Genomic DNA, 15,965 nt, shown 5'->3' with positions numbered 1-15,965 from the left:
ATATATATCTATATATATACATATATATATATATATATATATCTATATCTATATCTATACATACACATAGATAGATAGATAGATCTATCTATGTATATATAGATATATATATATATATATATAGATATAGATATAGATAGATATAGATATAGATATAGATATAGATATATATATGCATCTGGAGAAAGTGGTATTTATCATGTGATGGAGCAGGAGATGAACAGGTGTGGTGTGTATTTAGCTTACTTCACTGAGGATGGCCCACACAGCAGAGTCTTTGATGACAGAAAGTCGAAGGGCTACGATGGGATTGAAAGAAGGATCTACAACTCCCTCTGCCACACCTTTCTCAAACTGACCTGTGTGTTTAAGCAGCCGCACACACACACACACACACACACACAAAACATACACATTATAGGGGGAGCACAGGGACAATAATTAACAACATTAACCGAGTCACTGGAAGAATGTGAACTTTTCAACCATCATGTTTCGGCACATGGCTTCATCTACAAGGAACATTTAACAAAAAAGCAGAGAAACTTTCAGCCACAGCAAAATAATAAAGAGGAAATGAGTGACGGTAAATAAGAAGGTACAGAGGAGACTGCGACTCACACACTTTTTGTGTTTGTGTGCACAGTCAAATCAACGTACCGATCCTGTAAAAGCGGTCCTCAGTTCGCTTGTACTTCTCTTTGGTCTGCAGTCCGGGTACCTAACATTATGGAACACAGTGAAAGATGGATAGCAGAGTAAAAATATGAAACACAAATCATTGTTTTTAAAATGATTTCTCATTTGAGCAACACTTAAAGACAGATGCTAGCGTCTGTGCCCGCCTGCACAGCGAGTGTGAATCACAGTGTCAGTATGCATCGCCTCTGGCGGGTCAAACGATTCTGTCATGCTCACATTCCTGTCAATAATCAATATGCTACGTGCCTAAGAGCAACCACTCAATGAAATCTAATCAAAACCGTTTGCACATCACACCACAGAAGAGTGACAGACTGTGTGTGTGTGTACGGGGTGTGTGTGTTTCCCTACCGAAACAGGCAGTATTTCCACTGTGGTGTTTTCGATTTTGTCCCCCGGGTGCTCCTGGTTACCACTGCGAAACAGGAACCTGCCAATCAAATCAAGCATTCATTTGAATATTTACATCCACGCACAAGCATTTTCCTCTTGATGACACACAGTCCATCAAGTAACTGGCGGACGTTATTTAGGCAAGGCGTTTGGTATGTGTGCACGCTCCTCTCGACGTCGCTGGTTAACTGTCAGTGAAATATATTTTCAACACTTAAGCTTCCTTAGATCTCATATTCAGGTCATAGCTACAGGTTTTTAACATTAATCATTTCCAGTATTTCTGCCTTTTTATCCAGCGGAGGAATCTCAATAGATGTCAGAGCAGCTGGAGGTCGAGTTAAAGTCACAAAGCGTGCACAGTGTGGAATATGAGTTCAACATCCAGAGTAAGAAATAAACGATCGTTACTTTACTTTAGGATGTTTTCAGTTGGCGGGTGAAACGTATTTACTTCTATTAAACGAGGCTTCTACACATTTTAGCCAATGGCTATCCAGCTGATGACTTTACGTAAACATTTCATGAACAAACATTCTGTGAAGTTCTGTATAAATGATAAAGTTACAGCTACCTAGCAATCAGACAATGTAACTAATTCTATATATAATGAATATTATGTACTCTCTTGCTGTTGTCTCCTTAACGATAGAAGTAAAAACACATTTGGTTGCAAAAAAATGAAACCAACGTCCATGACTTTTACAAAACCTTCTGGATTTGATCGTTTTCAGGCCCAGAAATGTTCAAATTCCACGACTTTTCCAGGTTTCTCATAACCGGAGCGTAGGAGACAGGAAGAACGCCAGCTGGAGACCGATGCAGACACATCATAAAGCATGCCGTGTCTCTCGGCCAACTGCTGATGAGATGTCGTCTAATAAACACAGCGAAACCGTCTGAGTGCAAATGGTGTCATTTAAAAGCAGACGAAACGCTCCCGAGTCAGACGGTGGAACACTAAGATGTGGCGTTTCCCCACTCACTGCCACTTACTTGCCGAGTGACCGACGGTCTCGCTGTCCAAACATTATCTTTACGAAAGCAGTGATTACATTCATCACCATAAAGTGACTCTCCACATGACCAAATATGGACATCCCTTGCCAGTCTGCTCTGATCCAAAGCCGTCAGTTCGGTTATCAGCTCTCTTTAAATTCACTGTCTTGCTCCCACTCTCCCTCTGGCTCCACAGAGAGTAGGAGGCTGACCTGAGAATGCTTATTTTAGAGCACTCTCATTAGCTCAGCCTGATCCCTGAAGAGACACGGCACACGGCGCACACACACACACACACACACACACACACACACACACACACACACACACACACACACACACACACACACACACACACACACACACACACACACACACACACACACACACACACACACACACACACACACACACCACTCACACACACAGTGAAGCTAAACCTGAATCAATGAGGAGCATCAGGCGGATATAACTAAAAAGACAGATTTTTGCTTGTGCCTGTATGTGGAAATCTTGCAGACATGATGATAATAAATGCATGCTCATCATATTCTTTTACTTCTGTGCTCCCAAACGTATCGCAATCCGATAAAGCTTCATACGTACTTCTCTATGCTAATAGGTCTGTCGAATTTGAAGAGGATGTAGTCTCCTGCAGTAGGAGTGATGGCCCAGAAGAAGTCCTCTCCTAGGTAAGTCTTCTCCAGAGTGTGACCCTGGTACACCTGTATGACACAATATAGAGATGAGTCGACGTTTCTATCCCAACTTAAGATGTGAAAGTTAAGTTAGGTAGGATTTGCTTCTGTAATACCAAATTGGGGAAAAGCCCTTTAGACTCTTCTGATCTTAACTCGAGACTTAAGACAGGGTTAGGGTTAGGGTTAAAACGGCCCCAGAGTACGGCCTGTAAGGTAAAGAGATAGTAGATTTTATGGAAACCCTGACGTGATACCTTCACTGAAGTTGAAACCTCAGCCGGGGGGTTGACATGCATCTTGTGGAGCAGTGGCTTCAGGAAGTCCTTGTCCTACAGACAGACAGAAGGAGAAGCAACATTCTTACACAGGAAGTCGCCTCTACTGTTGTTAATAAATCACTGCGAGGGCATGAGACCTACTGTGAGTTTCTGAATCTTTCCAGCAAGAGAAGAATGGAGTCCCACGTGTTGAAACAAGGAGGGTCTGAACCGCACACGGAGGCTGGACTTCTGGCGCTCGCAGTGTTTCTTTGAAAAAGAAGAGAGGACCGATGAGACCTGTTCTCCTCACACTGACGCTCATCCTTATCTATACAGGGATCACAGTGCATACCGCATCTTTCTCAGGGTTGCAGACTTTGACCCAGAGAATATGGTCCAGCAGCCAGTCGATGGGCTTCTCCTTGTAGAACATGAGGATGAACTCAACAATGAGGTTTAAGTCTGGAGCCTGGAACATTTTCCCTGGAGGAACGAGAGAATAAAAAGGGAGGTTTAAACGTTTATTCATCCTGCACAGCATCTTTAAGAACGAGAAGATTAAAGAAAACATTGTAATCGTTTCATTTGGACTAAAAATATCCCCATTCTTCATTTGCATATTGTAGTGATGGGCTTCATTTGAATGTGCTTTTCTCTGCCAAATCATAGTACTTTACAAATGACCCAATTTCTACAACGATCAATGTAATTTCCATATCTTCTTAACGGGCTCCTTCAGATCTGTCCACGGTGCATTTGACTGTGTATCATAAATCAGAAGGGTCTGTTTCAGACATGTTTAATGTTAAGAGTTAGATCCTCATCATACATGGCATCCACATAAGAATGCTTCGTTTTACCTTTTTTATTTTTATATAAAGCAAATAAACAAACATCAAATATCTAAATATCTGTGAAGTGGACTACTCATCAATGATCAACATAAGAAAGTCACATCACACAGAGTACAGAGTGAGGAACAGAGCAGAAACTAAGTGGCTCACAATCCCCCCCCCCCCACCCACCCAACCCTCGACCCTCCCCAGGAGTCCTAATGATAAATCCAACAAGTCTTACAGCATGCGAGTGCTTTGCCAAGTGAATTTGAAAATCCCGAGTTAAGAGAATGAGTAAATAATCACTTTTGAGAGACCATTTAGCCGGGGAATGCAATTGTTTGGCTTTGCAGATCTTGCTTCATTTGACAGACCCCCCGGTGGATGCCGCGTATTGATCATGTGCTTAATGGATCGTACCAATGAAGCCCAGCTGAGAGAACTCCAGGATCATCCAGTCCTCCGACGAGAGCTGCAGGGCAAAGTTCTTCATCGTGGCAAAGTAGTTGGGCTTGGCCACGATGTCATCCTCCAGCTGAAGGTACAGACAGAAGAACATATAAGAAAGAAGAACACCACTTGAAGAGTTAGGGGTTTATTGCTGAAGGAGAGAGTGAAAAATCAGGAGGGAGACTCCTCTACGTTCACTCAAGGACAATACCGTCTCTACACTAAACTAGCAGGTAAATGTCCGACAGGTAATACCTCTTCCCTCCTGGGTGAGAGCAGAGAATGCAAATGGCATACCGCGTGCATGGGACAGAAAGATAGGAGATTAACAACAAAGTGATACTGAAAGGTGAATGGCGTGAAAGTAAACATTTATATAAACATTGGACTTAAGCCAAGAGCACAGATAAGTGCCGTAGAAGTCTGAGAGGATTAGAATAAGAAACCGGCTACGACACATCAATACAAACCAGTTTACCTGATAACAGGCGTTCACGTTGACACCAGTAACTGCTTACAGAGCCCTTCTTAAAATGCACACGTTGCCATGGGAACCTTGATTTTTATTCATTTATCTATTTAAAGACATACCTGGACGTAATAAACTCCTTTGCTCACAGCATACATCATGAGGAAGGAATAGTCCAGATTCTGCTTGGTCCGCCATCTAAAGACAAAGACGAGATCATCAGCACATAATACGACGAACCACCAGCCAGAGGAAACGATCCTGTATCTCTGCACATTTTATTTTATGACCATTTTATGACTTACACACAGCGTAAGTATGAGGGCTTGGAGGCACGTGTGCTTAAACTCAGCCAGGTGGTTGATTGTTGCTGCAGTGAGTGATGTAATCACCCTTTTACATCATTGAATTGGACGCATGCAAAGATATTCAGTCTCCATATTTCAGAGGCTAAAAATAGCATTTTCTGCCACGTTTGCATGAAAAATGACGATGAATCGATTATCAAATCAATCCGTCGATGGACTAAACCTTGCAGCTCTACGAACACGTGTCTAAAATATAGCGGTTACATACCCTGGTCCATGGTAAACGAGATGCAGAAGCATCTGTTCTCAGACACCCACATACAAGCACAGCACATAGTCCTCCTGGCCTAAAGGCTTTAGCAGTGTACGTACTGTAAGTAGTCGGCACAAACTGCACCATAAACACATTTCTAATGAAGCCAGTTGTTAGCCGACTGTGAAGAGCAGATAAGTACAGAGGATGATAAGAGGGAGCACCACAGAGAGAAAGAGACAGAGGGTGCTGCTGATGACCTTGATGTGACTTTGAGAAATGCCTGTGGAATACCAAGTACTTAGGCAGCCTACCTAAAAGCCCCCTCTCACTTTCCCCCTGACTCATCCTTCTGCAATCCTCATTACAGCTCTCCTGCATTTCCTTTCTCTCAGGGCTGGTCTCTCCATGATTACCACAATCATTTCCATCACATTTCTCCTAATTGAATGACACAGATAACAGATCTCTTGGCGATGCACGTTGCTTACTTGACTCTCTCTTTGGAGTCTCCAAAGGTCTCCTTGAGGTTGGTGAGTTCGGGGTAGTAAGCGGCGGGTGGGGAGATCACCTCCAGCAAGCCTGAACTCAGCTCAATAGAAAACCTGAAGAAAGAAAGGGGATGTTGTCGACAGAGGAACACACAATGTTCTCACGTTCACCCTGTAACAACTTCTCCAAATGTGCGTCGCGTCGGGAAGTGTACTCACTCTTTCTCCAGGACAGCGACCACGCTGTTAACATAGTCCACGTCAGTCTGCGGAGACACACCAAGGCGGCGACACTTTAGACACATCACTCTTTTAAAAAAGGCATGTTGCTGTGACTGCGTATTGAAACCTCACCTCCCCAACGAAGACAATAATGACACAGTCGAGTTTCTCCTCTGGCGAGAGCTTGTCTATTAGCGAGCGCAGCGTTTCCGACAGATAAGACTTCACCTTCCGCTTCACTGTGGGGATCCCCATCACCATGGTAACTGAGAAGAAGAAGAGAACCTGTGAGGTAAGAACAGGAAGTGCCAAAAGGCTGAAGTGGTGGCGGTTTGGTCGAATGGATCCAAAACCAAATAATCTTCGCTTGTTAAAGGCAACAGCTAATTACATGCCCGGACTGACCCCATGGCAGCGGGGGGATGCTTCTGCACCAACGTGCTGCATGTCTCTTTAAATGACAATCTTACACAATGTGGGTGAAATTGATTTAAATGGGGAGTCACTGAATCAACACGTAAGAGGCAACAAGGTCCGGACTTTAGCCAGTGGGAACAAATCCATCATCAACATTGTTATCTGGAGATCTGCAAAGCGCAGGTAAATGAGTTGAGTTTTACTGCCGGCTCAGTAAACAAAGTCCGGCCCCTCAGACTGAATTACTTACTTAACTTTAAATTACTTGATTATTATTATTATTATGGTCAGCAGCAAATCTTACATTGCGAGAACTGGAAACAGCTGATGTGTTATACTTGATGCATGACCAAAACGATTAATCAATCAATTTAAATGATAGGGCTGCTACTACCATTATGTTTATTATCGATTAATCTGCAGATTATTTTTCTAGATGACTCGAATGATCGTTTATAAAATGTCGGAAAATAGTGAAAAATGTCGATCCAAGCTTTAAATGTCTTGTTAAGTCAGTCCAAAAACAGAAAAATATTCAAAAACAGAGAAAAAGCAGGACCATATATACATAAAAAGTTAATAATTGACAAAATAGACAATTATTTCCTGTTGTTTAACTAATCGATTGTTCCACTAATAGTTGCAGCTCTGCTAAATTGATTCTGTCAGTAAACTAAGAGATGAATCATCTTTTTATAGCCATTCTGTTACTGTTTTTAATCCCCATGTAAAATGCTTTCAGTGCCTTTTAAAGTAATATTCAAATAAAAAAAGTATTATAATTATTTCAGTGGAAACCACTACAGCCAATATGAAGTTTATTATCATCTCAGAGCTAAGAAAGATGACAAGTAGGAGCAGATATAACATCCAGCTGAGGATATGCTGATGAAGGGAGACAACAGTAAGACACGGCAGAGAGGAAAAGAGATGCCTATTGTCATCTGCTCATCGGTTTGCTGGTGGTTGCGGCTAAACAGACGACCTCTTCTTTGGTGTGAAGAGATTCCCCACAACAGACTGTTGTAGACATAAAAACAGTTAATTTCACCCACTAGGAGACAAGGATCACTTTCACGGGGGAAAGAGAGAGCGAGGGGGAAAGAGGGAGCCGAGAGTGCAGTGAGTCACACTAGTGTGACAGCGAATGAAGACGTTACCAGACATTGAATCAGATATTTCCTCATGATAAAGGATAAAAGTGACAGCAGTATAACATTTGCCCATTAGCCTGTGTGCTCTCTTGTTTCTGTTTAGCGTTCCCTTCCTTTAGTGTTGCATATTAAAAGTACAATGCTGCTCCAGAGAAAACGAAAACAAGCGGTTGTATTAATTTAGCTTTACCCCACTTTACAGTCACGATTGTGAAGTACATGGAGCAGGGTTAATGTGTGCATGTGTGTGTCTGGGTTTAAAAAAGGGGGGGGGGGGGGGGGGGGGGGGGAGCATGCAGACGGAGCTGTTGTTGGGGCTTAAGGGGCCTCGACAAAACAAACTAAAGGTGCAGTTCAGTTCGGGCGACTGGAGAACGGGTGCAGAGTGATGTGTGCAGCGTGGAGAATCTGTTCCAGTTTTTCTTTGTGTTTCTCACACTGAGCTGCGTGTCGTATAGCGACACCCACCACCACCACCAAGAAAGTAGGTCGAGGATGAAAGGAGAATGTGGTTGGAAGGAAAAGAGACTGAGAGTGACAGAATAAGGGAGGGTGGCAGACAGTGATAATGCATGCGAGTGCAGCATGAGCAGGACCGACTCGGAGAACTGCCCCTCCCTGTGTCCCTTGATCAGCCCGGACGCTGCACTCCACCATCTTTTCATGTCCATCAGAGAAATTAAGGGAAAGATTATCCACATTTCTGTGCTTCTCTGGTGAAAAGAACTGATTTGACATGCCATGCACATAATAAAGGAGCTGGTGTTCGCTTGATCGTCTGAGTCCTTGATGAATCAAAGTAATAATGATTAGACTTAATACAAACATGTTTTTAAACTGTATCTATACAGTAACATACGTTTGATTTTGATATTACATCAACTTATTAAAAAGAAACATTTTGTAGCAATCAATTACATTTAAGAAAAACACAATTCAGGCTTCAGTTGGTCTCATGTTTCTTTCTTTTCTTTTCTTTATAACTGCTTATGTTTGAATGTTTCTTGTCATAAAGAGAAGTGTTGCTGCTCGGGATGAGAGGAATCCTCAGTCTGGGTGATATTTTTTAATGACAAAATCTGAACCCATAAAAAATCCTTTTATTTATAGTATCTCATTACTTAAGTGGTCCATTCAATAAATTGAATGTCCAACAGTGGGCCTGGTAGAGAAAGACAAACAGCTGGCCATCAATAGCCAGTCAGAGCCACCATAAATCACCATTATATGGGCTGAATGAACAGAAATGTATAGAGGGGGACTTTTCAAAAACAGTAATTATATTCCATGTTGTATTGGTTTTCATTGTGTGCAAAACAGCGTCACCAAAAAATAAGAAATGTGCAATATTAAATTTAAAAAACGGTGCAAGCTGCTCAGTGTGCAGGTGAAAGGTGACTATAAACAGAAGCTGCAAACACACACACTGCCCGACAAGCATCCCCACAACGCCACGTCGTGGACATTTATATTCTGATATCAACAACATGTGTGCATCAGTTCTGTCCGTGACCCTGTGTGCACACGTTTGCAGGTGAAATGCAACACCCACAGCTCTGTCATGCTTTACCGCTTGCAGCTGGAAAAATAAAACCATGTCCCATTTGCATTTCTCTTCCTCAGTGTGGCATTGCAGCGACGCAGCTCAGGGCCACACTGAAATAAAAGGAAGGGGTTGTTTTTGGAAATTCAAGTGGAAATCAGTGTTGGGCAAAAGCTTTGGCTCGAGTTTGCAGATGCATATTTAGCCAATAATATTTGCACAAAAAGGGTGCGTTTTCTTAGCACAGCACTGTGTTAAGAAACAGTTCAGATTAGATCTTGTTGAGTGTGATGATTAATGAACTGAGATCACAACTTCTGCATTCAGACTGTGTTATCAGCAGAATCAGAAGGTTCCCATGCCCTATTGAACCCACTGCTGCTGGTGTACAAGAATAATATAATATGGGGAAACCAGCACATGGAGAAGCAGCGAATTATTAAAATATGATGTCCATGTTACTGCGATGTGACACCTCTTTAACCCAGAAGCAAAAAACACTGTCGCTTTAAAACAAGTATGCAGCAGCAGTGAGTGGGATGCAGGTGAGGAGTCACTGCACGGAGAACTGCTACTTAAGTCGGGACACCTGCAGAGATCTGAGGGAGACTGTGAGAACCTTCGCGTGTGTTCGGCCCTTTAAGTGAGGTTCTTTGCACAATGTGTATTTGAGCAGAAACAAGTGCCATGGAGTCGGCAGCGACTGCGGCACAGGGAATTCAAAATTGGGGCGGAAAATAGATTTTCAAACTGTAGCTTGTGAATTTATTTAATAGCTGGTCAGTTTAAACAAATGTTGGTGTTGCTTGGCAACAAAAGTATAGAGTATTAAAGTCCAGGCTGTGTGTAAAGGGGCACAAGTTGGCGACTTGCTAAAAGGCCAAATGTGTGTTTGGAACAAGAAAGGCTGCATTTACAATAATACTCTTTTATTGGTTTCGGTCTAAAAGGGCTCCAGTTTCAATTTAAAGTGAGATGCTGTTCTAATTCACAGAGCTAAACATATCCCAAGGTCAGATATGTTTAGACCAGTGAAGAAACAAGGGGAAAGTCAAAATGGGATGATAAAAAAGGAAGGGGGCACAGGTGGTGGTGGGGGGGCTAGTTTTTGTGACCCACCACCGCACAGATCCACAATCACTTCCCAGCAGCAGCACCTCCAGCTTGGTTCTGCAGTTAATAACTGATAGCATATAAATGTGGGAAGCTGGTGACAACAAAGCAGGAGGCAGCAACAAACTTGGCATTATGAGTGGCTAGACGTGCTCTTGTAAAAAGCAAAAACAAGCCTTAGAAAAAGGTAACACACACCTGTCATTAAACTAGACGGCAATGACAATGGCTAAGAGACGGCAATGATAGACCTTGTTTTTGCCCCGTTACTTGTGGGAATACATTGCATTCATTGATCAAACAGGCTACGGGGTCAGGAACAAGGAACTCCCATTTCTCCACGACTTGTCCCTCCTTCCTCTCCTCTGATTTGGCTGGAGCCTCTGTTCTCCCCCGAGGTCATTGTCATTAGGAATGTGGGAACAACACTTGAGCTGTTCAGCCCCTAAGCTCGAGCCCCAAATTCACTCCCCCTATCACACTCGCAATGCCAGATAAGTAATCCTCGAGAGAACTTGATATAGCAGAGGTCACATGCTGAATGGCATGGTTTGAGGGGTGAAAGGAAGAAAGATTTAAAAAATGAAAATGGTGGGGGGGGGGTCGCTGAAAATAGGAGTTAATAGAAAAGAGTGAAAAAGGAGATAAATAATCCATCCATCCGTCTTCACTGAAGAAAACTAGTGACTTTATTTTGGCTCAAACCGTTGACCACCCAGCCTACATCGATGGCAAGACGGGTTAATGAAAGTGTACTCAAAAAGATATATAATTGCAAACTCCACGTTAAGAGGAACATTTCCTCAATCCTCTCATGATTTATACTGTTCTATGTTTAGCTGTGAGTAGCAACATGAGTATGAATTAACATTTTGATAAAACAACGACCTCATGATGGAGAGTTTCCTAATGTAAACTTTTCTTTGTATGGCCCTTTTCAAAAACTCCACAGTGCACCTCTCCAAGTGCACGTCCATGGCATGAATACAAAGTGGGGTCGAGATGGGAAAACAAACACAAAGAAAAAAAAGGGAAACCCCTGTTCGATCAAGCTAAGACTTGGGATTCATAACTTGCAAAGTGAATAAGGAATTAAGTCTGAAAATCTTCTTCAGAATGATTCTCAGTCCAGAGGGCATACTTGTTGTGTCACAATTGAAAACTTGTTGAGACTTGATTCTCTCTCTCTGGAGTAATGAGGATCTCTGGAGCTTTTACTACGTTTGTGTCGCATGCACATTCTGGGAAAAGCTCATTAATCAGGGAAGTTACTGTTGTACTGAACTCGCCAGGTGCGTGTACGATTCTCACCTCCTGTGCGGCCGAGACCAACCTGCACGGCAGGGTTGAGGCTGCCCTCATTGTTGAGGAGGTGAGGCATGTGGTGGTAGATGTTTGGCAGCTGGAGAGGTCTCCTATTTGCGAGCTCCTTCAGTAGTTTCTGTGTCTCATCTAAAAAGCAGACACACAGAGAAACAAGTTTAGAGGAGTCCTCGTCGCTTCATTAAATGATGACAGGAGTGAAATAATTATGCTGACTTTTAAAAAGAGCCACCTGTTAATGTGCTCCTGCTCTTAAATAAAACATTTAACTACACACAGCAGAAACTCAGACTTCTTTATGAATACTCAGTGGCTGCAGGTCTATGCTCCTCACTTACTGCGCGGTGTACAAGTTCATACTGCGTTTCCCTTAGGACTAGTTTTGTACTAAGACGAAAAATAAAGACGAAATCGTGTAATCTAATTGAGTTTCCACTCTATATTTGTGTGTGCGTTGATGTACGAGAACATTTCAATCTAAATGTTTGAAAAAGCAAAAATAAATCTTGGATTAGAAATTCCAATAAAACTAAATTGACAGATACAGTTTCAGTTTCAGAAGCACAACTGAAACTGAAATGCACTTTTCATTTTAGAATTAGCAGACAATGCACAACATAACCTTAAAATCAGAACTGCAAACCAAACATTTACATATTTATTTGAGTCATGCGCCATGCCGAGCAGTGAAAGGGTAATGTGACTGCTGCGTCCACACGGTGGTTTTGACAGTTGACTGAGAAGCAAACACTGTCATTTGGAACATGGCCACAGAACATTTCCATTTCATTATTGTTTGTATTGTGCGAGGAATTAGACAAGGAACTTCCCCTGAGCCTTTTCTTTGATCTAATCCGATCTAGTCTCTTTCATAACACAATGTGTTACTGGAATCTAAAACGCAGGCAAAAACAAAAGAATACCTTCGTTACCTCTCGGCTATGCTATTCTACGTCTGTTGCACACACATTACTGCAACACTTTAATGATTCCTCAACAGTGTAAAAGCTCAGTTTGAGTTAACGAGTCTTCGTACGTGGTTTACCTGAGAAGTTCGTGAACGCATCTTTGCTGCTGTTAGTCTCGGCGATGGCGCGTCTGAAGTGCTCGAGAATGTTGTTGAGCTCAGACGAGCGCTGCAGCGTCCTGTGCTCGGCCACGCGAAGGCGCTCTTTCAAGGCATGGAACTCCCGCTGGTACGCTATCAGCTTCTCTATAAAAAAGGAAAAGCAAAAGTAGAGCGGTATTAGCACAGCATGCGCTTCATAAAGTAAACAAATTCAAAAATAAAACAATGTTCCACGCCAAGGTGTTCAGCCACAACATTGCATTACAGGTCATTTAGCAGACGCTCTTATCCAGAGCGACTTACAGTGACAGTCCCCCTGGAGCAACTCAGGGTTAAGTGCCTTGCTTAGGGGCACAATGGTGGCAGACCTGGTATTGAACCATCTGGTGTTCTGTTTGGGAGGCGTACCACTAGACCATCACCCACCATCACAAAGACTGGGCAGATCCAACACCGCCTCACCCAGGCAATCACTTGCATCTTATATTTCCTTATGGTGCTAAACCAGAATGTACCATTAGAACTATTCAAGGATGAAGACTTTAAGACAATGTAGCAGCATATAGTGTTGGTGAGAAAGCCCTTACAAAAAACACTTGAGGATTATAATGCCAGGGTTACACAGAGCACTACACAAGTTATTTTAATAACTGCGCACAGATTTGGCATTGCATCAAAAATAGTGGTCATGATAAACATCAGTGCTTCACGTGTACCAGGTTGTTTTCCCACGTAAGTATAGTGGTTAGGCAATACTACTACTCCTGAGATGATATGTTCAGACTTGCTCTGCACAATGGGGATGACATTTAAAAAACTAATTCCTGGATTCGGAATCACACCTGTGCCAATTGCTTTAACTGGAGGATTGCTTTTTTTATGAGTAATGTTGACTGAGCAGTAAGTCGTCACATTCATATGCTAATGAACAACTCACACCAGGTTTACTGGAACACTTTGGAGTAGAAGTGCAATGGATCTGTAGAGAACTTCAAGACAAGCTGCCGAGTGAAGGGAAAGAGTTTCTTATTTCCCAACCAATTCTTTTAATGATTGTACAGCACGTGTCCCAAACCTGTTTATCAAATCTACTGCAGTACCATATGTGTGTGTCAACGTTGATACAGCACTCAGGAGAAGATTATTATTGGAAATACCAGCTGCATGTTTTGGGTGTTTTTCTCATTTACTGGAAATGACTTTTGAGGTTAGGGGCAGTTTACTGCAAATATTGTGAGGAAACCTGTCCTCTTATCAGGAAACACCAGTTTAGTGGTTAGTGTAGGAGTTTGAAAGTAGAAGCTGTGAAATTCTATGACAACCGGAAAAGCTGTGGTCTGTTGATGGGATGACATCATAGATGTATTCAAAACGCTGGATACAGTACTGTCTCGCTGCAAATCTCACTTCACTTGAAGTTATCATCGTGGGATTCTTTTCTATTTTAGTACTTTAACTTACGTCTTTTAACTGACCGTTGTATTGCTCTGATGTTGTACAAGTACTTTGCAAACATTTGAAAAAGTGCAGTATAAATAGAATTTATTAAATGCTGAACACAAATATAAACAACACTTTTGTTTTGATTAAATATCCAAAGAAATGTCCTTACAAAAAAAATAGTAAAAAACTTACAAAAGTCATGTGACATCCTCCTAAACGTCTTCTTTCAAGATAAATCTGCAAATGTAAGAGTGGCGTTTTATTGTACCCATGTCACACATGTGTAATAATCATGCGGTTTACTCTGCATCGTGATATGACCCACCCGTCAGGTGGACGGATCATCTTGACAAAAAGAGAAGTGCTCACCAACACAGAAAATGTGACCACATAGAGAGAAATTAGCCTTTTGTGTGTATCGTCTTAGATCTGTAATTATTATTATACATGGAGATGATTAAAAGTCGAGAAAATATGTGTGTGCGAGTCATTGGCGCGCCTACAAAGCAAGTCTTTGTGTCAATATTAGCAGTATCCACTTATTTACTTATTTTGTTCCAAAATTCATGAGGTTACAGGGAGAGTACAAAGAACATCTCGGCGTGTGTGTGTGTGGGTGTGTGTGTGTTTGGGTGTGTGTGTGGGTGTGTGTGTGGGTGTGTGTGTTCGGCCAGTCTCTGATCTTCCTCTTCAGGTAGATTTATTGTGCCCTTTCAGAGAGCCCTTCACTACAACAAAACCCAGCCCCACTTTATCTTCCCGTCTCAATCTCTCTCTCTCTGACTGAGCTATTGTCCGTCCACTCTGCACGGACTCCCCTTTCGCACAGAACCTTGCCGTTCCTCCTAAATGTTGATCTCTAAGACACAGACAGATGCTGTCATTCGGCCCAAAACCTCATGAAAAGGGCAGCTTCAAACTAAAAACAGACTTTCATCTTCACATCGGTGCTTTGATTGTAGGAGTCCAGGCCTGTTGAGATGAGACCACACCTGTAATCCCACTGTGCAAAGAAACAAAGACACACTGAGCGCCACAGGAACGGAAACATGAAGTAGACCAGGTTTCTATGTAGCTATATGTATCCGCTGCACAGATGTATCGGTGGTGAAACTGTTGGCGTAATATCATATTCTCTTTGAAGGACGTGCCTCTCCCATTACCTGAGCAGTCTGTTAATGCCAAGTACGTGGTCGTGTTTACGTGCAAGTCTCTTGACATTTCAGTTAAATGTCATTCTTGCTATTCTTTCATCGAGTTGACCTTGAATTCCCCATTCAAAATGTATATATTTATACAAATCAAGCGGTATCAACATGAAATGTAAGTAATGCTCTCCACGTATACAGCCACTGGACGACTGAATGTGTACACAACATGCATTAAACAATTACCTAAAGTCTGGAGTACATCTATGTAATCTCATTATTCTCCTCTGCTCTGTAGAACCATGCGTTGTGGGGGAAGGGCTAAGTGGCTAACAACCTCTCCTCTCCTTTCTTCTGTTTGAATCAAACCTCTTTTCTTAACACCATCTCATCCCTTACATTTCATTTTATACGGGTTTTTACATTTCAATGTTTTTCAGTGTCCTGTATGCGTCTAACTCTCGACACGATCTGCACAGCCATGCTGGCTTACACTTGTTTTTTCCCCCTGTACCCATCACCCCTCATCTCCTGTGATATGTTTGCCTTGACGTGTCATCCTTGATTCCTTTGCTCTGTTCATTTTTGATTTATTAATAAGATACTTGGGAGGCAGGGGCTGACTGGCAATCAGGAGCTCGGGTAGACTCCTGAATGGGCGATCCATACCA

General features: G+C 42.3%; 1 protein-coding gene across 1 annotated transcript in view; it reads right to left on the bottom strand.

Annotated features, from left to right (window-relative positions):
* Positions 1 to 217: 217 nt before the first annotated feature.
* Positions 218 to 15,965, bottom strand: part of mgat4a (alpha-1,3-mannosyl-glycoprotein 4-beta-N-acetylglucosaminyltransferase A) — a 29,306-nt gene continuing 13,558 nt past the window's right edge. The window contains exons 2-15 of the mRNA XM_029459878.1: positions 12,680 to 12,847; positions 11,623 to 11,763; positions 6,217 to 6,350; positions 6,082 to 6,128; positions 5,863 to 5,976; positions 4,933 to 5,008; positions 4,312 to 4,426; positions 3,408 to 3,538; positions 3,215 to 3,322; positions 3,050 to 3,124; positions 2,701 to 2,819; positions 1,054 to 1,132; positions 661 to 721; positions 218 to 359 (exon numbers count right to left, since the gene is read on the bottom strand). Of these exons, the coding sequence (XP_029315738.1) occupies positions 238 to 359; positions 661 to 721; positions 1,054 to 1,132; positions 2,701 to 2,819; positions 3,050 to 3,124; positions 3,215 to 3,322; positions 3,408 to 3,538; positions 4,312 to 4,426; positions 4,933 to 5,008; positions 5,863 to 5,976; positions 6,082 to 6,128; positions 6,217 to 6,350; positions 11,623 to 11,763; positions 12,680 to 12,847 (1,490 nt within the window). The 3' untranslated portion in view covers positions 218 to 237. The remainder of the gene's footprint in view (positions 360 to 660; positions 722 to 1,053; positions 1,133 to 2,700; positions 2,820 to 3,049; positions 3,125 to 3,214; positions 3,323 to 3,407; positions 3,539 to 4,311; positions 4,427 to 4,932; positions 5,009 to 5,862; positions 5,977 to 6,081; positions 6,129 to 6,216; positions 6,351 to 11,622; positions 11,764 to 12,679; positions 12,848 to 15,965) is intronic.

Source organism: Cottoperca gobio, chromosome 21 (genome assembly GCF_900634415.1).
Source record: "Cottoperca gobio chromosome 21, fCotGob3.1, whole genome shotgun sequence".
Classification (NCBI taxonomy): Eukaryota; Metazoa; Chordata; class Actinopteri; order Perciformes; family Bovichtidae; genus Cottoperca; species Cottoperca gobio.
This window is presented reverse-complemented; position numbering and strand designations above follow the sequence as displayed.